Source organism: Cordyceps militaris (assembly GCF_000225605.1).
Source record: "Cordyceps militaris CM01 unplaced genomic scaffold CCM_S00003, whole genome shotgun sequence".
NCBI lineage: Eukaryota > Fungi > Ascomycota > Sordariomycetes > Hypocreales > Cordycipitaceae > Cordyceps > Cordyceps militaris.
The window spans coordinates 1,019,333-1,042,145 of record NW_006271971.1 but is presented as its reverse complement, the minus strand read 5'-3'; the positions used below and the strand labels follow the sequence as shown (position 1 = coordinate 1,042,145).

Sequence of the window (22,813 nt, the reverse complement as noted above, 5' to 3'; positions counted from 1 at the left end):
ACTTCTTCTACGCGACCAGGGTGTTTTCTGTGATGCCTAACCTGCGGAGGAGGAGCAAGCCAGACAGATAGTCTAACTACCAGGTATCCAAAAAAAATAACAGTACTTTCAGCAAATACAGAAATTAGCCTAGCTATAAGTACTATAGCATAGGCAAGTATAAAAGGCTATTTCTAATAATACTTACTAGGGATATTACTATAATATACTAAGTATATAATATAAATAAAAAATAATTTAAAAACTTAAAAACTATATATAATAAATATAATATTTCATCTTTACAAGTAGATACTAGGCCTAACCTACCCTACACCTACCTATAGGCTAAAATATAAAAAACAAGTTTAGTAAGTAAGTTAACTTAATAACTAGTTAGTCTATAAATCTAGAAAGTACCTAGCTTATAGGCATAGTAACTATAAGTAGAAATATTAAAAATATAGTTATAGAACCTATTTAGGGGTAATACCTATATATAGATAGCATATACCTAGCCTAGCTCCTACTAAGAATCTTTAAAGAAGACTTAAAAAAAATACTCTTCTTAATACTATAAAAGAGTCTTAATAAGGTATAAAAACTTATAAACTCTATCTACACTATATAGAAGAAGATAGCTATTATAAATATAGAGCTTATCCCCCTTAAGGCTATTTAATATATTATAGTAAAGGCCTTTTAAGAATACCTAGTAAGTAATTCTTAGCCTACCTCCTATATAGAGATAGCCTAGAAGCCCCTAGGCCTCTAGGTAAAGCTAGTTCTAGCCTACTATAATACTAAGCTATTAGTTAGCTACTACTTTTACTTAGAAGAAATCTAATCTCTTTACCTATAGGAGCTTATTACTAAGGCTAATAGGGCCTTAAAGGTAGACACTATTATAGCTACCTACTAACTCCCCTTTAAAGATATAGTCCTTTCCTTCTATAAAGAGGTAAAGAATTATACTAAGAATAATAAATAGGTTAAGGTAGTTTATACTAAGGAAGTATACCTTACCTAGTAAGAATACTTTATAGTAGTTAAGAGAGTACTTATTTTAAAAATCTTATAAGATACCTCTAACCTTACTATAAAGCTCTTAGTTACTAATAAAGTAAATATTATATTAGTTAAGGCTATCTAAGCCTATCTAAAAGCTAGATTAAAGACTACCTTTATTATTAGAGTTTATAAAATAAGTATTATTAACTACTTTTATAATACTAAAGTATTTTTCTAAGTATAGGCCTTTATTTATAAACCCTTTTTAAAGTCTATTTAGCCCTACTAATATTATAACTATTATACTATAGGATATATTACTTACTACTATAATAAGAAGGCTAAGTATAGCTAATACTTTAGTAGTACCTACCTAGAAGGGGAGGCTTACCTAGTAGTAGCTAACCTAAGTAAGGAAAGGTGCTTAAACTATAAAGGTTAATATCTAGCCTAGGCCTAAGCCTATCTAGTCTAGGTAAAGTACTAGAGGGCTACTAATATAGAATACTACTAGTAACTAATAGTTTTTACCTAGTTATAGAAGATCTAGTACTTACTATACTCCCCCTAAGCCTTTTTACTAAATAAGAAAGGCCTAGTAGGCTAGGTAAGCTAGTTAGTAAATAATGCCTTATTAAACCTATTAGGCTAGTAAGCCCCCCCCTTAGTCCTAAGAGGGCCCCCCCCCCTAGACTTCTTACTAAAGGCTAAGAGGGAGACCCCCTAGCTTACTAAATAGAATTAATATTACCTTTAAGCTTAATAGGCTAAATATAATAGTAAGTAAGTTACTCTCCCCCTTTTAATAGGTTATACTAATAAATTAAGCCTAGAGTATAGATAACTCTACTAAGAGAGTATAGGTAAACTCCTTTTTTATAATTCTAACCCTTTTCTTATTAAGAGCTAATATAGCCTTAGTTATAAGCTCCTCCTTAGACTTTTTATAAATAGATATTAATATAATACCCCCCTTATTAGAACTAAGTATTTAAAGTAAGTTATTACTAATAGTAGTAGACTAACTAACTAGTAACTAGCTAGCTAAAGACCTATAAGTAGCTACTCTAGCTACTATATCTACTATACCTATTATACCTAACCTTTTAATAGGACCTAGTAAGACTCTATAAGTAGCTACCTAGAAGCCTACTAGGGTAATAAAGAATACTAATATTATAACTATTAATAAAAGTACTATTATAGAATATTAATAAAAGTAGTACCTAAATATAGCTAGTACTTTATAATAAATCTAAGCTAGATATTATTACTATATAGGAAATATTAAATAATAAACTACCCTTAACCTTAGTATTAGCTTTATACTAATGCCTTTAGGGAAATAGGAGAATAGTAATATATATATATAAAAGGATAAGTATAAAGAACTATATAGTCTTCCTTAAGAAGGATAGTTACTATATTGTCTTTTTTAACTTACTAGTCTATTTCTTTAATATTTACTCTAAACCTAGTATAGATCTAGTATAGCTCCTTTTCCCTCTAAATAGGGAGTTAATATATATTATAGTAGGGGATTTTAATATCTACTACCCCTTTTAGGATATTTATAAAAGGACCTTACTAATATTAAAAGGAACCTTATTTACCTTAAAGTAACTTAGGATAATACTAATTACTCTTTAGGGAATAGTTATAAGAGAAAAGTTTAGTAAGAGATTAAGTATATTAAACCTAGTCTAATACTCTCTAGACCTTAAAGGCTAGATACTAGATTCTCTAAAGGACCTAGTAGGGTCTAACTACTATTTTTAGCTAGTAAAGGTTAGCTTCTTTATTCCTCCCCCTATAACTATATACCTATCCTAATATAAGATAGATATAGACTTAATATAAGTAAAGGCTATAATTAGGTTTCCCCTAGATTCTAATAAGCTATACTAGCTATCTATTCTAATAAAGATTAATACTATATTTAAGAACTTAGATAGGATTCTAAAAAGGATCTTATTAGTAAATATCCCCCTCTAAGCACTTCTATAAGGCTAGGCAGCCCCCTAGTAGATACCTAAAGTTATAATAGTAATAAAGAAGGCCTAAGAGCTCTATAGATAAGCTTAGAGGGTTAGAATAGAAAAAGACTAAAAGAGAGTATACTAGGTAGCTACTACCTAGGATAGGATAGTTTAGAAAGTAAGGAACTAAGCATAAAGAGTTTACCTAGATATAGTTACCTAGATACTAGGTAGGCTTTAGAGGTATTACTAATAAGTAAAAAAGTATACTAAAGGTATAGGCTTTAATATAGTCTTACTATTTAAAAAAAGAGGGGACCTCCTAGTAGCTAAGATAAGATAAGAAAAGGTTAAGGTCTTAGTAAAAAAGTTCTTCCCTAACCCCCTAATAGGCTTCTATAACCCTTAACTACTAGTAAATAAGGCTCTAGACTAGGATATAAGTATAATATTAAAAGATATTACTATAGACTAGGTAAGGTCTATACTAGTAGGGTATATATTATAAAACGCCCTAGGCCCTAATAAGATTCCCTATAGGTTCCTTAAGATATTAGGAGAACTACTATACCTTTACCTTATAATACTCTATATAGCTTATATATAGATAGGATATTTTCTAAAAAGGTATTAAGTAGGGATAATAATTATTATATAGAAGCTAGGTAAGATAGAATAAGAAAGTAGGATAGCTAGAGGATAAAGACTAATTACCCTCTTAAATACTATAGGAAAGCTCTTTAAAAAGATTATAATAAACTAGGTAGCTAGAGTAGTAGAATCTTATAAGCTCTTCCTAGATAGCTAGATAGGCAATTAATAATAATAGTTAATAAAGATAGTAATTACCTTAATAGTTAAACTTATCTAAATTACCTAGTACTAAGATAGCTTTACCTTAATATTCTAACTTAATATTATAAGTGCCTTTAATAATATAGTTTACTTAGTAGTAATAGCTACTCTCTAGTATTTAAAATTCCCTCCTATTATCCTTTCCTTACTAAAGACCTACCTTTAGGATAAGATAATATAGATCTACTTAGATAGATCCCTATTAAATATCCTCTAGATTTAATAAAGAGTCCTATAGGGCTCCTCCCTATTACTAATTCTATTTATTCTTTTCTTATTATCTTTATACTAGGCCCTAGTAAAGGTTTAAGGGATAATAACTATAGGGTTTACTAATAATATAAACCTTCTTAATATAATAGCGTTCTAGGACTAGGTTATAGCCTAGCTCTAATAAGTATAGACTATCTATTCTAAGTAGTTAGTAACCTATACCTTAATATTCTTTATTCTAAAATTCTAGCTTTTTTACTTCTAATAGGATTAATCTATAGTCCTAAGAAGCCTCTAGCTTAGGGACTACTAGCTTATACTATAGGTAGTAATTTAACTCTTAAGAGTCTAGCTTATACTATTACTAGTATAGATAGTATATATAGCTAAAATTAAGGTAAAGGTTCTCTCTACTTAATAGGCCCTAAAAGCTTCTATTAGGATAGCCTAGGGCCCCTAACTAGGATATATAAAAGAACTTTACCTTTATACTATCTAACTAATTATAGCTTATAGCCTTATTACCTAGTATACCTTAAGAGATAGACTAGTAGGCCTAGCTACTACCCTTAATACCCTCTAGGTAATATGCCTTTATATAGTAGTAGGAGCTTTCTAGGCTATAACTACCTACTATATTAAGGTTAAACTTAATATCCCCCCTATTTACCTTTACCTTACTACCTATAAGGCTTAGACCTTAATAAGATAGGAAGAGAATAGAGTAGTAGCTTAGCTTTAATATATAACTACCTAGGTTATATTATAGATCCTAATCTTAATAGTATAGTACTATAAGATCTACTAATAAGGACTACCCTTTATATATCTTATAAAGAGGCTTTTAATAAATACTAACTAAATAATAGAAGGTAATAAGAAAAAACTAGGAAAGTAGCTCTAGGTTATATAGAATAACTACTAGGAGGATATAGATATATATTACTAAAAGTAAGTTAGTTAGCTATAGATTTACCTAGCCTATTACTTACTATAGGTTTAATATAGAAAGAAAAAGGATACCTTATAATTCCCCTTATACTATATTAGTTTACTAATTATATAGCTTTATATAAGTAAGATTAAGCTAGTAGCTTTCCTTTATAATAGGAAAGTCCTTAGATTCTTTTTACTAATATACTAATATAAGGAAAGACCTAAAGATCCTATCTATATTATCCTCTTCTATTTACTATTACGCCTAGGCCTAGATATAACCCCCCTTTAGAACTAGAGAAATATTCTCCTAGCTCTTAACTACCTAAAGTATATAATAACTATTATAATATAGTTCTATAAATAGTAATAGCTATAATACCTTTAAGTATAGATAAGTAATAAAGAATAATAAGCTAGGCTAGGTCTTAGTTAAGTCTTAATAATAATATAGGTAAAGGTAGGTTTAGAGTATAATATTCTATTATCTAACTAGAGATTCTTATAAATTTTTACCTACTAATATAATAATATTTATTAAAAGTTAAAAAGGAATAAAACTAAAGCACTTCTTATTAGACCTAGGGGTAGGGGTAGTTAGGACTATCTTAACTACTTTAACCTCTTTCTTAATAATATCCTTCTTAACTACCTTCTTAATAGTCTTCTTAGGCTTCTTACCTTTATTTAAAAGGGGCCCCTTCTCCTTTCTCTTATTCTTAATACCCTCTTTAGCTAGGCCCTTTCCCTTTCTATTAATAGGGGCTTCCTTAGCCCTCTCCCTTAAGATCTATTATACTAAGGATAGACTTATAATAGTAGTATAATTAGGAGGAGTCTAGGGTAACTTAGATAACCTTAGCTTATTACTACTAATAACCTTATTATAGGTAGTAGAATTAAACCTATTAAGAAGTATAGGAGTATTATATTAAGGCTTAAGATAATTAATTAAAACTATAAGTAAAGAGTATATTATATATATATTACTAGTAAGTCCTTTAAAAATACTTACTAGTTTACTCTAAACTATAAATATACCTAAAGATAGGTATACCTTATATACTAAAACTAGGCTAAAGGGTATAGTAAGAATAGCTATACTATAAGTATACTTCCTAATTATATTACCTATAGTATAGTATTAATAAATAGCTATATTATATAGCTAGGTATACTCTTTATCCTTCCTACTAAGGAAATTATTAGTTATATTAAGGGGCTAAGTTAAAGCCTTAAGAATAGATTAGGTAACTAGCTAAGATTAAATAGTAATAATAGACTTAGTAATAAATATATAGATATAAAAATAGGAAAGCTTTTTCTTTATATACTAAGGATAGGAGTTTAAGTTTAGAATTATACTAGTTAGCTTCTAAATAGGAAAATAAGGTAAGAAGACCTACCTTTTAGCTTATAGTAAACTAACTACCCTTTATTTATAAAAGGTAAATAATTTATATAAAGAACCTATATAGGATTAATACTTATAGGAGTAAGGTAATATATTCTTTTTACTAGCTTCTTTTCTAGACTCTTATCTACTTTTCTCTTCTTCTTCTTAGGTTTTTAGATTAAGGGGGATAAAGTAAGTAATATAGTCTTTATAGCCTTTATAAGACTAGTAAGAGAAAAAAAGGGAACCTTAAAGGTAATAATATAATATTAAAAGTTATAAAGAAACTAGAAAGAGGATAAGAGGTTAGTAAGGAGTAAGAGAGAGAAGAGTAAGAGTAAAGAGTAAAGTAAAGGCTAATAAGGACTTATAAGAGTAATTAGGCTACTTAGAATAAACTAAGAAAACTAGGTAATAGATTAATAAGCTATAGTAAAATAAATCTAATTAAGAATACTCCTTATAAAATATCCTAAAACTATATACCTAGACTTATATAGAAGCTTTAATATAGAGGGAGATATAATACTTTATAAGTTCTTAACTATTAAGTAAGGTATATTAGTAAGTATAAGGAGCTTAGGGAGTAAGGAAGAGTATATATAAGAGTAAATAGAAGCTATAATACTAATAACTAGGGAACTAGAAAGACTAGTAAAAGGACTAAAAGCCCTTTCCTAGTTAAGTATAAAAATAGGAGTTAATAGATAAGATATTATAAAGTAGCTATATAGAGTTAGTTAATAAAGAATAGTAGGATTTAGTAAAGAAAGGCTATAAGTATAAAAGAAAGGAATATAGAAAGGAAGGAAGAGGTAGAAGAGAAGAAGGAAAAAGATATACTAATAAAGATAAAGAAGATAATATTAATAATAAAAAAAGAAGAAAAAGAAAAAAAAGAAAAAAAGAAAGAATACCTTTTATTCTTTACTAACTATTAACTAGTAGCTAATAAGGCTCTAAATTACTTATTTATATAAAGTCTTACTAGCTATAAATAGAATTAAAATAATAACTTACTAGCTATATACTAGCTAATAAAAAATAATAATAACTATAAGTATTTAAATAAAGTATAGCTAAAATTACTACTTAGCCCTTATTAGGAGCTAATAGTTATAAAGAAAATATATTTATTTATTTATTAAATCCTATTATATAGTATAGGCTAATAATAGTAAGAATTAAAAATAACCCTAAAAGTATTACTATAATATCCTTTATAGGGTATACCTTAGACCTATATAGATAAAGTATAGGGTATTAAAAGTAAAAGAAGATAGTAAGTAGGGATAGGAGCTAAAGACTCTTAAAGGAGAGGGAAGGTAAAGGTATTATAAAAGCTAGGAGGCTATAGTAGTAGTTAAGCTTAACTAGCTTAGAGACTTATAAGGCTAAATATAGCTCCCCTTAATATAAATAAAAATAAAGGGAAGGGGAAAGAACTAAGAAGTTAAGAGAATAAGAGGATAATAGGCTTAACTAGTCTAGAGATATATAGGATTAGATATAGCCCCCTTAATATAGATAAAAACCTAGAGGGAAGGGAAGTAGTTAATAGGCTTAGCTAGCTAAAGTAGTATAGGCTAGATATAGGCTAGGATATAGATAAAAACCTAATATATAGTATTAAGAGGGGTCTTACTAGACCCTTATATACTTTAAAATAAGACTATAAAGGATCTTATAAATATAGATAAGGTTTTCCCCTAGGTACTCTAGTTTTTCCTTACCTTATAATTAGTAGAAGTACTAGATAGGTTATTTAGCCTAATTAGTATATAAGAATTATTATTATTATATATAATAAATAATAAGTTATACTTAAGTATATTCTAAATTAAGCCTAACTTAAGATTATTATAAGTATATTATAAGTATACTCTTTTTTTATATTATAAAAAAGTAATAGAATAGCTTTATAAGAAACTTAATATTATTATAATACCTATATAAATACCTTAGGGCTATTGCTTAATAACTTAATTAGTATTCCAATAGTATTTAATAAATTCTAATTAAATAAATAAATTATAGACTTCTAAGACTATTATAAATTCGAGTGGTATTTTCTATAGGAAGAAAAGAGAATAAGCTTCAGTCTTAATAGAAAACTACTGCCTTCTTTATCCTTTCTATCTTTCTACCTAGGTACCTATGTACGAGGTCGCTCTTCTTCCGAGTTTATTACACGCTTGAATCAATGCCCCGCCCCACGTGGCCGGCCACATACCTAAGTACCTAGCTAGGTACCTAGTCGCAAACCGAGGAGCCCAGAACTTTTCAAGTCTCGCCTTTCCAATTCACACATTGTCTAGAGCATGACACATACGGTGACTGCGTCACTCCAACTCAGACGGGAAGAGATATTAGCCGAATGATTCATCTTGGTGTTATCGAAGGCGGACGCATTTACAGATTGCGCTTCAATAGTCAGCCAGTACCATGAGCGACCACCTACGACAAGGCGAGGACTTACGCCCCTCGCAACCAACATTGTACAGGCTCAACTCGAACCAGAGCATGTCAAGCATTTTCGAGGAAGTAGAAATGGCACATGAAGAGGTATTATCACATGGTTATTCGCTGAAAATCACACGCTGAGCTACATTTTGTAGTTGTACTCCGGGCCAGTTGCCGAAAGCTTACCTACGAGCGTATCAGCCTTCTCGCACCGCAGACACAGAGCGAATTCCACAACCAGCTTCACGTACCACGAAGAAGTGCCCAACGAAGATGTATACTCGGAAAACTCGAACGAACCTGGTCAGGAGAGCGATCTAGATCAATACAGTCGGAGCCACAGCATAGGCAGTGATATTGACGACGTGGACCTTGCAGTCGTTGATGACGAAGACTCGGCTGACCATCAGTACATCATTTCCGATGACGATTATCTCTTGCGGCGACGCTCATCCACGCACTCGCGGTTGTCAGTCCACGCCCACCTGCTTAGGAGGGACAGTACTGCCACTGGAGGGAGCGCTCGACAATGCGGACGAACCAGCCAAAAAGTCTACATGACTAACGAAGACCTCACCATTGCAATTGCAGGATTCTCTACAAGCTATTGGGGCTATGCCTCATACATATTCCTGTGCATTGTGACTGGTGGCATCGCTTTTCTTGTCCTGCGATGGATTCCTCGCTGGTATGTCGCTGTTCTAGGTACAGCCACGGCCCTTCAAAGCTGCGACTGGGTAATCATTGAGAACCAATGGGGTGAGCTTACAATCCTCGATGTCAAGTCGCAAGACTATGGACGTCCTGTGTCCTCAGTATTTGGCGCATCTGAGAAGCTCCTTTCGTACGGCCTGGACGATGAGAATGACCCCCTACTTGATGATCTGCGAACACTCGAGTATCGCTATGTTCGATTCTTTTATCACCCAATAAAGGATAGGTTTATCCTATCTTCTGGATGGAAGGATCCCGATTGGACTGACGTTCGGCTTGTACGAGCGGGACTAGACAGCGATGAGAAGATGATGCGAGAGCAAATTTTTGGCCCCAATCTAATTGACATTGAGCAGAAGTCTGCCACTCAGCTTTTAGTTGATGAAGTAAGTCTTCGCCCCGGAAAGCACCTGCGTCGCCCGGTTACAACTTAGTTGCGTGCGTGCAGAGCTCGAGTTGACAGGTTTAGGTTCTACATCCATTTTATATTTTCCAGATTGCTAGTCTAGCACTGTGGTCGATGGACTCGTATTACTACTACGCTGCATGCATCTTTGTCATGTCAGTTGGAAGCATAATGACAACACTTCTGGAAACCAGGGCAGTAAGCTGGGTATCTGAAGCTGACTGGCTGGTATCGTCGCTAACTTGGCCATAGACTATGCGGAGACTGAGAGAGATATCTCGTTTCGAATGCGATGTTCGTGTGCTGCGGAATGGATTTTGTAGGAATGCACCCGATACTATACAGGTTTTGTTCTCTTTTTTTGTCGCTAACTTGTACTCCAGGGAAATATGTCACATCGAGTGATTTGGTACCCGGTGATGTGTATGAACTCAGCGATCCGAATTTATCCCAATTCCCTAGCGACAGCTTGCTTCTTAGTGGGGATTGCATTGTCAATGAGAGCATGCTCACAGGTAACGCCAAGTCTCACTGTCATGTTAAACTCAAACTAATGATGGAAAAAGGCGAATCCGTGCCTGTCTCGAAACTACCGGCTATCGACCAGACTTTGCATGAAATGAATCTTTCTGCGTCTTCTGTTTCACCCGAGACTGCGCGCCATTTTCTGTATTGCGGGACCAAGATTATACGCGCACGACGACCTCAAGAAGACCTAGACGGTGACGCTGTCGCACTCGCACTCGTTGTCCGAACAGGTTTCAATACTACCAAAGGGGCACTTGTACGCTCAATGCTTTTCCCAAAGCCATCCGGCTTCAAATTCTACCGCGACTCATTCCGGTACATCAGCGTAATGGCGGGAATTGCCTTGGTCGGCTTTATAGCCTCTTTCGTCAATTTCATTCATTTGAGAATGGCATGGCATTTGATTGTTGTTAGAGCGCTCGATATAATAACAATAGTTGTGCCACCAGCCCTTCCAGCGACGCTGACCATTGGCACAAACTTTGCACTCTCTCGGCTGAAGGGAAAACAAATTTTCTGTATCAGCCCTCAGCGAGTCAACGTTGGTGGAAAGCTTGATATCATGTGCTTTGACAAAACGGGAACTCTGACGGAAGACTGTCTCGACGTTCTTGGTTTACGAGTTGTCGCAGAAGAAACAGGGGCGTTCAGCGAGCTCTTGAGACAATCTAGCTCCTTCGGTTCTATGAGTGCACCAGAATCGCGCCCTAGCCTGCTTCAGGCTGCTATGTATACCATGGCAACATGCCATTCGTTGCGCTCCGTTGACGAGGCGCTTGTTGGTGATCCACTCGATCTGAAAATGTTTGAATTTACAAATTGGTCGTTTGAGGAAGGGACACAATCCACTGGAGACGGTGAAGACGACGAGAGCGGCCTCACACCATCTACAGCCAAGCCACCAGATGTATGCCTCCTTCTTCACTGCCGCAACAAACTTCCAACATCAACATCTAACATCAACAGGGTCAATTGGAACTCGGAGTCCTTAAATCTTTTGAATTTCTCTCACAATTACGACGAGCCAGCGTTGTTGTGCGTCAATTTGGTAAGAAGAGTGGCGATATTTTCGTGAAGGGCGCACCGGAAGCAATGCGCGAGATCTGTGACCCAGAAAGCTGTAAGTTTTTGCTCCGCCCTTTCCCAGATACATCCATGCTGAAGAATGATTGAAAGTCCCTTGTAATTATGAAGAGCTTCTGTCGCAGTACACGCACAAGGGCTACCGTGTCATTGGATGTGCTACGCGTCACATTAAAAAGCTAAGCTGGATTAAAGTTCAGAAGATGACTCGGGAAGAGGTAGAGAGTGGCCTGCGCTTCGTTTGTTTCATTATCTTCGAGAACAAACTGAAACCCAGCTCAGCTCCTGTGCTGAAAGAGCTAATCGATTCCAACATCAGAGCAGTGATGGTAACAGGCGACAACATTTTGACAGCTATCAGTGTTGCGAGAGAGGGCGGCATGCTAGAGAAACATGCGCACTGCTTTGTACCCCGGTTCGTCGAAGGTATGTTGCTTTGAAACGTTCGAGATGTTAGTCAGCGATACTGACAGGTTCAAGGGGACTTTCAAGACCCGACTGCTAGACTGCAGTGGGAAAGTATTGATGGCAGTGCACATTCACTCGATAGTTCAACCTTGCTGGTTTGTCACACTGGCTATCTTCGTATTTCCGATCTTACGACTAACCCGCGGTGCAGCCCCGGCCCATGGTTCCCGTAGCCGATCTCTCCCTCCCGTATGAGATATCTAACTTTCGAAATTACTCCTTAGCCGTCAGCGGGGATGTTTTCCGGTGGATCGTGGATTATGCGCACCCAATTGTACTTCGTCGGGTATGCTCACTGCTGAGACGTCTCTGATAGAACACATATACTGACTTGTTAGATGCTTGTACTCGGAAGCGTCTTTGCTCGAATGTCACCAGATGAAAAACACGAACTTGTTGAAAAATTGCAAAGCATTGACTATTCCTGTGGGTTCTGTGGTGATGGCGCAAATGACTGTGGAGCTTTGAAGGCGGCAGATGTTGGTATATCCTTGTCAGAAGCAGAAGCATCAGTTGCAGCTCCGTTTACATCCAGAGTATTTGATATTCGTTGTGTGTTGGAAGTGATTAGGTACGTTGCCCGCTCGAATTTGAAGATACCAAAACTGGATTAACATCCTATAGGGAGGGTCGCGCTGCTCTCGTCACCAGCTTCAGCTGCTTCAAGTACATGAGCCTATACTCAGCGATACAGTTCACATCCGTAAGCTTTCTCTACGCAAAAGCTTCTAATCTCGGCGACTTTCAATTCCTGTTTATTGATTTGCTCCTGATTTTGCCTATTGCTATTTTCATGGGCTGGGCAGGTCCGGCACGGATACTGCATGCAAAACGCCCCATATCCGACCTGGTGTCCCGAAAAGTGCTGACACCACTACTTGGCCTGATGGCAATCGGCATTGCGGTGCAAGCCATTGCATACATCACCGTCCGGGAGCAAACTTGGTATCTCCCCCCGCTAGTCGGCCATGATGAATCAGACATCAAGAATTCGGAAAATACAGCGCTTTTCCTGACGTCTTGTTTCGAATACGTGTTTTCCGGGGTGATATTGAATGCAGGCCCTCCGTTTAGAGAAAGCACAGCTCGCAACTGTACGTAGTGCCCATGAGGCCTCAATGCGAGAGAAGCTAACATTGGCAAAGGGCCGTTCATCGTCACAGTGTTTTTGTCACTCCTGGTAACACTACTCATGGTACTTGGGCCCTCTAGATGGCTTCAAAAGCTAATGGAACTCACGAAAATGCCCTGGGACTACAAATTATTTTTGGTAGGACTAGGATGCGTGTATCTGGGGGTTGCTTGGACATTCGAGAAATATGCTGCCAGTCCACTGGCCAAGTTTCTCGGGCGAGCTAGCATTGCTGCTACTGGGAAGGAAAAGCAGAGGAAGCAGTACAAACAGATCCAGGAGGAATTGCGTATAAGCATGCTGCAGTGAGGGTGATCTTTCTGTAGTGTGGCGCGCTGTATCATCTCGAAAGAGTCGACGTCGGAGCCTTGAGATATATACAATTGAACACGTTAGATGTACAATCTCGCTGGCTAGATTACACCCCATTTCGTTACTTGCATTTTCGCCGAGACTCGTCTCAATACGTATTTCCTTCCTCGCTTGGCCAGCAGGCTTGAGGGTATATATAGTACAACATCAAGAGGGTGGTATTGTGTGCTGGCCTATAGAAGCCAATGCATAACCTGTCGGCGCTCATTCAGTATGTCCATAAGTGACATGGCTAGCAAGCAAGGTTCGCTACACTCCTCGACGTATATCGGCAATTGACATGAAAGATTTACAAGTCCAGCCAGTGTCACGGAGAGGGAAAATCCTTGCTGCGACCTGGTATACTCCATTAGCCGACTGGCTGTATGCTGGTCTTACTGTAAATAGCCAACTCTACGGGACGTAACTCGGACTTTTGAGAACGTGCTTTGGGCCGTACAATAGAATCGACGGCAGCTCTGACACCTAACGGCGTGAAACTAACAACGGAAGAGGGTTGGTGGCCATGTCTCTGCCAGGGAAGGGAGCAAGTGCGGATGATGTAAATTCACTCGCATTCTGCCTCACTCGCATTCTGCCTCATCTGTCTAGTGCCTGATTGACTAGTTACCACGCACTGCGCAAAATCTGGGATTCGGCTTCTGCGGCGGTGTTTCGTCCGAGGACTGGTCTCCAAGCCCTGCCGCAACGTGTATCAAAGATGCAAAGATATGAAAACATTCCATTCGGTTGACGAAGCGTGAGCACCGAAATTCCGGCATCATTCGCGGGGACCTTACCGCCTACGATTTAGGGCCTGAGAGCAGAGTGGGTGATCTTTTCTTGTCGAAAGTCTCCTAGCAAACTGTGATGCGCTGAGTTCGAGAAGTGTCCGGGAAGTGAACACATGTTTAGTACGGTCACGGGTTTCCACAGCCAGTATCATATGTTCGTTCGTTCGTTCGTTTGCTTGTGTGATAATAAGAGATGCCTTTAAAAATACACGGGTGTGGCACCAAATTCCTCCGCGCCGGTCAATGATCCCAGGGGTGCTTCCAGCCCATCAAAACCGCTCCTGTACGATGATGGATTAGCTTCGTTTCGAGTTCGAACCAGTTTCAATGTCCCTTTTTATGCTTAGGCATGGGAAATGGTAATCGTACCGTCTTTCTTCGCTCTGTACATCAACTACAATGGGGTTTCCATCAGTAAGGTTTCGGGATGAGTGGCACGATTGGGTTCGGAGTTTGCTTTACCCAAAACCACATTCCAGCTCCAAGAGCGGTGGCTGTCAAGCGGTATATCGGGGCCCCATGGGGCACGGGAGGCTTAGGAGGGCCCATGACGAAGATTAAAGCGTCTGAACGTGGGATTTCGCGCGATGCGTCACGTTGGCGCCTACAGTCATATGGATTAGCAAGACCATAGGAGGAAGTCTCTAAAGCAATCGCAGATGGCCACACACCTTTGTATACCGATTGAGTGCGATACTGGGAGACTGAGCCTCGAATCTCTGTCGTCGTAGAAGCTGAAGCTGTCATGACAGTTGGGGTCCATCGAAAATAGTCATATTCAGAATGACTAAGCCATTTTGCTTTGGTGGTTACTGGTGTGGAAAAAGTGGTACTACCAACCTACCAGGTAGGTAGGTAGGTAGGTACCTAGGTGTTACAGTAGTTAGGATCTAGTTACAGTGGGTATTGGCGGTAGGTCGCTCCCCAAAAGCACCCCCCCCCCTCCGAGTCTCTCCAGAGTCGAGACACGGTGGCTCGCCGCTCATCACATGCGCGGCCACCTCGACCCTGTCTGTCATCCTTTCTTGCGCATTCTTCCAACACCAACTCTCGTCCTTCCTACATTCCATACATTGCCGCCAACTTTACTGAGGGGTGAGACAATGTCCAGCACAAAGATCTCGGCTATGAGCACTCGCTCTCCTACGATGAAACGGATATGTGAGTTTTCGGAACTTCACTCTGCTGTCTTTCAGTCGCACCCTTCTCAGTCCCGGCCTCCTTCTATTCTACTTTTACTGGTCATCTGCTATGACTATCCGCTGCCTTTTCCCTACGTGGTGCTCTAATATTAATGCGACGTGTCGTAGTACGTGAGGCAGCTGAGATCTCTAACTCACCGTCCCGAGATTACGCAGCTCATCCATTAGAAACGGACCTATTCGAATGGCACTTTACTCTGCGCGGACCACCAAATTCCGTCTACAGCGAAGGTGTCTACCATGGCCGTATTGCACTACCTCCGACGTATCCCCTCCGCCCTCCCATGTTTCGTTTCACCACGCCAAATGGGCGATTCGAAGCCAACCGCGAAATTTGTCTCAGCATCAGCGGCCATCACGAAGAGACTTGGCAACCCGCATGGGGCGTTCGCACAGCACTAGTAGCGTGAGTACACCAATCTGGACCACATTTGCCGACATTTTTACGCGTCATCGTCATGTTAACGCTCCATCTTCAACAAGACTCCGTAGCTTCATGGAGACAGAGGCACGTGGCCAGCTGGGAGGGTTAGAGACTACAGATGACGTGCGCCAGCGGCTAGCAAGGGACTCTGGAGCGTGGATTTGTGCTGTCTGCGCCAAATCGAATGCAGAAATCATCAAGGACTGCGAAGAACGCTGTCAGGGTGCCAACGCCGAGGCCTCTGATGCCCCCGCTCCACAGGACCTGAAGATGGTCTGGAAAGATGAGATGAAACCTGAAGATGATAGTGGAGGGGACAAGGCTACTGGAGCTCCGTCGGAAGACTTCGAACTCGCCGAAGGGTTTGTGCAAACCACACCTCAAGTTTCTGCGCTTGTGATGGAACCTCCTGCCGCTCCGCCGGCGCGACGTCGCCAAACATTACCAAGCCACGATGCTCTGCAGACCGGAGCGCCTTCCCAACGACAACAGCAACAACAACAAAGCGTACCTGCTACAGCAACTAATCACCAGAGTACCGACGAAGCAGTCCCGCTTTGGATTGATAGGGCCATTGTAGTGTTAGTCGTCCTGCTCCTTGCGCTACTCATCAAAGTGCTTTTTGGATTGTAGTTTCAAATCGTTAGTTAGGCGTTCGGGTGTTCTAGGTTGGAGGATGAGGGTCAGTCCTTGCTTCATTGTTCATTTATTTCTCCTTGATTCTATGCACTCGGCCTTGTGGGTAGTAAGTATCAGCAACAGTGAGCTTTTTTTTTATTAGTAAATGTCTAGCCTAATATCTGTGTGCCAGTTCTGTGCTATACCACACACGTCCATAGGCGTCTACCATGACACTAGTAATATATAGTACGCGCTCAACTCCATGGATGCTGAGCCACCACCAGCCACCACCATTCCCCAAGCATAATGTCGGAGTGTTGCGTCGCTCGAACGAATACCCCGGTCTCAATACCCCAAGAAACGATAATTTGCGCTTCAAATACGTCAAGTATCGGTGCCATGGCATCACATATACCTGCGACGGAGGTTACGCCTCTCGTATTGAACGCGAAGCAAACGGCACCCAAAATATCTGCCCATTTTTGCCCATCGAGTTTGCCAAAGAAGTCAATCCACTGCGGAATTTCTCGCGCCCGGCCTTTTCTCGGCGGGCCAACTCGTCGAACAAGTTCAAGTATATCGATGTTGTCGTTGAATAGATATGTTTGGGTAGGCTGAACCTCTAGGTCCATGTGATAGTATGATTTCGGATACTTTCGACTTTCATAGTTGCCTGGTTCAAAGCCAAATGGTATGTTGGGGACAGCCACTGTTGTAATCTTAATTCGTTCGCCAGCGATCAGATTCATTAGTGCCATCATGGCACCATCAGACAACGTATAGGGCACTTTCATGGCGCTGCTGCTTCGAAAAGCTTTGTCCAGGTCCCTTTTAAAAGCGATTGCATCCAAGTACTTTGGTCGATGCGATACCTTTGCGAGAACAGAAATATAGCCTTCATTCAGCCTATACGGCCGTCCGCTAAACGGCGTTCGTTTGCTTTTGCATATGACTTTCTCCCTTGTTAGCTGGTCGATAGCCATCTTGAGCACCGAATTGTTCCGCTGCGGTGTATCTTTCGAGAGCATTGAAAATCTATCTTTGACATCTTGGGGTGTGTATTCGGTTTCGCTGGTACAGCATAGTGAGCGGATCCAGGATCGAGCAATATCAACAGTGCCAAGTGCTGGGTGTTGCTTGTACATTTGTATGACTTCGGCGACGGCCAGTGACCCAGATTCAAGTGTAGCGGCCTCGAAACGAGAATAAACCGATGATTGTGGATGGAAGAATTTCTCCTTCCAATCTTCGCTGTTGCCGCTGCCATCTTCAAGCTTAAACTCGCGGTGGAACTGTTCTCTCGAACTGGGAAGCTGTAGCTGCTCCTGATTGGGGTGTCTCATCGCCCACTGAATGAGGCTCCTCCAGTCATAATCCAACGGTCGCTCATAATCTGGAATGGCCATCTCGTCGACCAGAATTGCAGCCATGAAACTCTCTTGAAAATCCTGCGTCGCCTTCGATAGGAGCGGTGCCTTCTCTTTGCGGATTCTAGCCCAAAAGCGTCGCAGAAACTGCAGTCCAAGTGTCGGGAATAAGTGACCGAGCAGACCCCAATCGATGAGTTTGTCTATGCCACCGAGCAAACTGCGAATGACCACGAATGCTGCCACAAGCTCATTACTGTCAACGTCCGCTCGTTGTTCTGAGACTAGCCTCTGATCGCCCGTATCGAGCGCCAGACTAGTCAGGTTCCGCGAAGCCAGCGTCGCGCGCTTGATCGGTGTTGGCGTCGTTTGATGAGCAGCAACAGAGTGGGAGAACGAAGGTATTCGCAGAGGAGTCGAGGGCGGCTCCGGTTCTTCATCTGCCGAGGCGGAAGAGAAAGCCAATGCGTCACCGTCTGCTCTGATGACAACTTCAGGTGTTATGGTCCGTTGCTTGTCTGGCTTATGCCATTGTAGTCTCGGGATGCGAATATGGTTTCCCATATCACCACCGAGGAAGTTGATGAACACTTTGTGCGCCTGGATAGGTACTTGAGCACTATACTCATCCTGCGTCTCAATATTAAGACACCATTTGAGTTTTCCAACAAAATAATCGAACCGTGAGTGATCGTTGAAAGTAGTTCCAGGAGCTTGGGATAGCGCATGGTGATAAGACGCCCATGAAAACCAGTTAGACCCGGCAATCCAGCTTTTTCGTTGCATTGATTGAGCAAGACGTTCGAAACGACGTGTCTCGCTATTGTTACTACATACTGGCGTCTTTATCCCAGTACTTCCGTGGCCGTTTTGGGTGACATCATCGAAGAAGATGTCCAGACTGACGCCAGTACAAGCTGATAAAGAAGACTGTTGCATGTCATGTGAAGGGAGCGGGATGTTAGCCGCCGGCCAGAATTGCGGGTTGTTCTGCTCATCCCCAGCAGAAGTTGAGTCCTCAGCTACACGCCTCCGTTTTCCGGGAGAGCTCGAGAAATCGTCAGAGTCGGCGGTCCGCTTTGTCGCTATCTGCGCTGCATATACAGGAGCGCTCAGGATCGCAACGCCAGCTGCAAGGGACCTTCTACCCCGCCCACCAACCTTGCCATGGTTGGGGTGCGCTTTCACGATATCTGTTGCTTCTTCTCCCCCTTTGGGGTTTTCTGCATCTTCGGGTGTAAGGGGAGATCCGGGTATTTGGTGCGGGAGAATATTTGCTGGGTAGAGCTGCCGGATGCTTTCAACGAGAGTCCTCGTTTCTGGGGCGAATGCTAGAACCGATGGGATCGTGATGATTTGACATTTTCCTATTCTGCCATCAGGTGCCCTGAAAGCGTGCCACTGGTCGACGATCATTCTTTCTCGGATCATTTGCAGCATCACGGACTTGATCCTTGGGCCGCTGGGGGCGTCTTCCTCACAGTGCCGTAACTTCCATTGTTCACATACAAGAATCTCCAGTGACTGGCCCGTTGGAAGCGCTCCGCTGTACTGGTGTAACAGATCGGTTATGGTTCCCATCAGTTTATGTCGGACTGGGTTCTTAATGCGCCGTGTCTCTAGCGTTTCTTTGGCACTCGCGGTAGAGGAAGCAGTATCTTGCGGAGCCAAGGCAAGAGAGGGCGGACGGGCCTCGGGTACCTCAAAGATGACCTCTTGTAATTCTGGTAAACCATTTGAAGCTTCGGAGTCTTCTAGCATCACATTTAAATGACGATATAAAGTCGACTGTCGTGCCAAAGGTTTTGTAAAGGGGTTAACCTGCCGCGGGGGGGCGGCCGAGATGGCCGTCAAAAGTTTTGCTTGCCCAGACAGGAAAGACACGTCCTCGATGACATCTTGATCCTCAGCCTGACGTGGCTGCCTCTTCTCCGCTGATGAGGTAGCAAGACCAAGCCCCCCTTCCCCTCTTCTAACTAGAGAAGCTTCGCCAACAGACTTAACGCGGACGCTTCTACCATCGGCAGGCAGTTGACTTGGACAATCAGTGGTGCCTTTTCTAGTATGCCTCTTTGGATGAAATGCATGAAACTTGTTTCCGGCAAGATCGGCGTTCTTCGGTGCTGGCATGAGCTGAGGCTTAAAGGAGGGATTGCAAGATGTTTGCGATTTTTCAAGGTGATACTTTAGTCCCACGTCATTTTTCCAAGTACCGCAGCACTTTTCACACTTAAATTGGCGATTGCTGGCCGATTTGGTCTTCAAATTAGGCGGCTTTCGCCCAATTTGGCCAACATTGCGAGTTTTCGGACGACCACGAGCGCGTAATGTTGGCTGAGGTGCTTTCTCGTCTGCCATTTCAGCCGGAGTCCCTAATTCGGATGTCTCTTCGTGGAGTTGTGTTTCAAAACTCTCAACTCCGAGGTCAACGTCTTCACTACTCTGTAGGAGCACAGGTTGAGCAGTAGCCCTACAAGCTTCTCTTGGTGTTGAGTTTTGTGCCAGTGTCGGCAGTTCTGGGGAAAGTGAATGCCGAGGGCTGTTCAGTTGTTCCGGTCTGATCTTCCTTGGGCGGCCTCTTCTTTTTTGGTGAGACAGGCCGCTCTGGCACAGATCTGATAGTGTTGGTGCCCGATCACCAGGGCTACTCCGATTGGCCAGACACATGAAGTTGTAGGGTTCGGACAAGCGGCCTCGGTTCGCTTTCAAGTCTGGCTGTAATTGGTAGATTGACTTCCGATAATCATGATGCCGATGCATTCCTGAGTTTTTCAGAGAGTACCAGTACAATGAAGAAGACTTACCAGGCCGGCCGCGCTCACTCTTCACAGCAAGATGAATTACATTGCTTGGTTGTATGTTGCCTGTCGATATCGAAGCTGTCAAGCCAGCCAGATAGCGAGTGAAACTAGGCCCAATCGTCATTGCGCATAGTTGTGGATTCGTCAAGCCATTGTACCCTGCTTTTTGGATACAGATTGCAACAAGAGCAGTTATTGGAGTGTAAATACACCATGAGGGGCAGTGCGATGGTCCATAGCCTTGGTCGTTCTTCAGCACACCAATCATACTGGTTTCATCTTCCACATTTTCCTGTGCCGGATTCCTCGTTGTTTTTGTAGTCCTTTTGCCAGTGGCCAGAAAAACTGACCAGTCTCTCGCGTTCATTTCCCGGCGAAATCGAATACAGTCTTTGAATACGCGGTTATTGAGCTTCGCGGCGACGTATTGAATGGTGCCTCGAGCATTGAGAAACCTGCATATTTTAGAGACGACTTTCATCTGCCATATCATTCCCAATACTCCAAGCTTTGACTTCAGATCTTGGAGGCGCATAACATTCCACTCTTTGCAGGTTGCCATGATTGTAGTGGCAAGTACTTTGTAGTCGATGGAATCGCTCGTCCATTTCGTATGCCAGGGCACAGGATCCAAACTCTCGACCAAGAATCCCCTTGATAGTGTTATATCAGCATCTGCTTCGCTCCGTTCGCTCGACTCGTCTGGCGTGGAGGGCGCGAGGAACTTGAGCCAGAGTTTGCTTGTTTTGGTACCGCGGACAAGAGTAGTTCTCTTTGTGATATATCCCTTCTCTACCAGGCAGCTCGTTCTCTTTGGGACAGATCGCTTATCTTGACCGACTAGCCTGCCTAGATCCCCTTGCAAGATTCCTTTAGTCATGGTGGAGGCAATGCCTTGCAGGAGAGTCCATTCTGATCGAGGAATGCGTTTGTGGTCGACTCCATGCCCAGTTAATGATTCCCACATGGTGTCTTCAGAAACATATATCCGGATCTCGTCTTCCTTTCGGGTACTTGTTTCTGGGGGTGGCGTGTTCGCCGAATGCCCAACGCTAGGTGTGTTTTGAGCCAAGGAGAGTATCTCCCCCAACGGAGCATCGTTATACCTTCGATTGTCTCCAACGGAGACATCTTGCCTCTCGGTCGCCCACCTCCAGATGACTGCGGTAGTGCGGTAGGCTTCAGACCGTGGATTACCCAATAACTGCAAGAGTTCATGTTGAGAAGGCTCTTGCTCGCTCAGCGAGAGTAGGACAAGAATAGATGCCAGAAACTCCCATACTGCAAAGCCTAATGAAATTATTAAAATCGAAGCACATATATAACCACCTGACGATCTCCCTGGTAGATATTTCTGCATAGGAAATCGATGGGGACTAGATAGGCAGCATACCTTGTTCACCTGCGCAAGCCGTGAGAAGCATTATACGCTCAAGTATTCCTTCGGGGTTCGTCGCCATAGCTTCAGATGCAAAGTAATAAGCACGACATATTGATAGTGATGATGTAAAAAAAAGTTATCGCTTTATCGATTGTTCACAGGAGTCGAACTTGCAACCAGAGCGCGAAGGTCGCTAAATTTTCTTCAAGACATAGGTAAATATGGGGCAGCCGCCAGATGCCTAGATACCTAGGTACCTAGGTACCTACAGTGGGTTGCTAAAAGTTCCGTGTTCCTCACCATAGCGGTGAATTGACGCGAAACTTTTGTCCCCCCACTGTACCTACACGCGTAAGGGCTGTTTTCTAACAAGGTACTAGACATATTTTGTATTTAATAGAATATTCCCTTATTATAATACTATTAGGTATTTAATATAAAGTCTAATTAATATAATATATATATATAACTATAGAATATAAAATTATTAAATTATAAAAATAATAATATAATATTAAATATTTATTTATTTATTTATTTATTTATTTATTTATTTATTTATTTATTTATTTATTTATTTATTTATTTATTTATTTATTTATTTATTTATTTATTTATTTATTTATTTATTTATTTATTTATTTATTTATTTATTTATTTATTTATTTATTTATTTATTTATTTATTTATTTATTTATTTATTTATTTA

General features: G+C 40.8%; 4 protein-coding genes across 4 annotated transcripts; 2 read left to right on the top strand and 2 right to left on the bottom strand.

Moving 5' to 3' along the window:
• Positions 1-8,814: 8,814 nt before the first annotated feature.
• Positions 8,815-13,472, top strand: CCM_03936 (ATPase type 13A2; the record flags this gene model as incomplete). Its single annotated transcript, XM_006669084.1, has 12 exons — positions 8,815-8,934; positions 8,988-9,932; positions 10,016-10,150; positions 10,205-10,271; positions 10,336-11,387; positions 11,447-11,600; positions 11,657-11,989; positions 12,044-12,126; positions 12,183-12,317; positions 12,370-12,602; positions 12,656-13,125; positions 13,177-13,472. 12 exons carry the CDS (start codon positions 8,815-8,817, stop codon positions 13,470-13,472), a joined length of 4,023 nt encoding a protein of 1,340 aa, XP_006669147.1.
• Positions 13,473-14,548: 1,076 nt separating this feature from the next.
• Positions 14,549-15,071, bottom strand: CCM_03935 (uncharacterized protein; the record flags this gene model as incomplete). The annotated part of the gene is made up of 4 exons (XM_006669083.1): positions 14,549-14,589; positions 14,678-14,702; positions 14,771-14,912; positions 14,980-15,071. 4 exons carry the CDS (start codon positions 15,069-15,071, stop codon positions 14,549-14,551), a joined length of 300 nt encoding a protein of 99 aa, XP_006669146.1.
• Positions 15,072-15,411: 340 nt separating this feature from the next.
• CCM_03934 (ubiquitin-conjugating enzyme E2 6) lies at positions 15,412-16,567 on the top strand (the record flags this gene model as incomplete). The annotated part of the gene is made up of 3 exons (XM_006669082.1): positions 15,412-15,469; positions 15,619-15,916; positions 15,994-16,567. 3 exons carry the CDS (start codon positions 15,412-15,414, stop codon positions 16,565-16,567), a joined length of 930 nt encoding a protein of 309 aa, XP_006669145.1.
• A 242-nt stretch (positions 16,568-16,809) lies between these two features.
• Positions 16,810-22,488, bottom strand: CCM_03933 (TFIIIC transcription initiation factor complex subunits Tfc3; the record flags this gene model as incomplete). The annotated part of the gene is made up of 3 exons (XM_006669081.1): positions 16,810-22,013; positions 22,117-22,185; positions 22,374-22,488. 3 exons carry the CDS (start codon positions 22,486-22,488, stop codon positions 16,810-16,812), a joined length of 5,388 nt encoding a protein of 1,795 aa, XP_006669144.1.
• Positions 22,489-22,813: the final 325 nt, after the last annotated feature.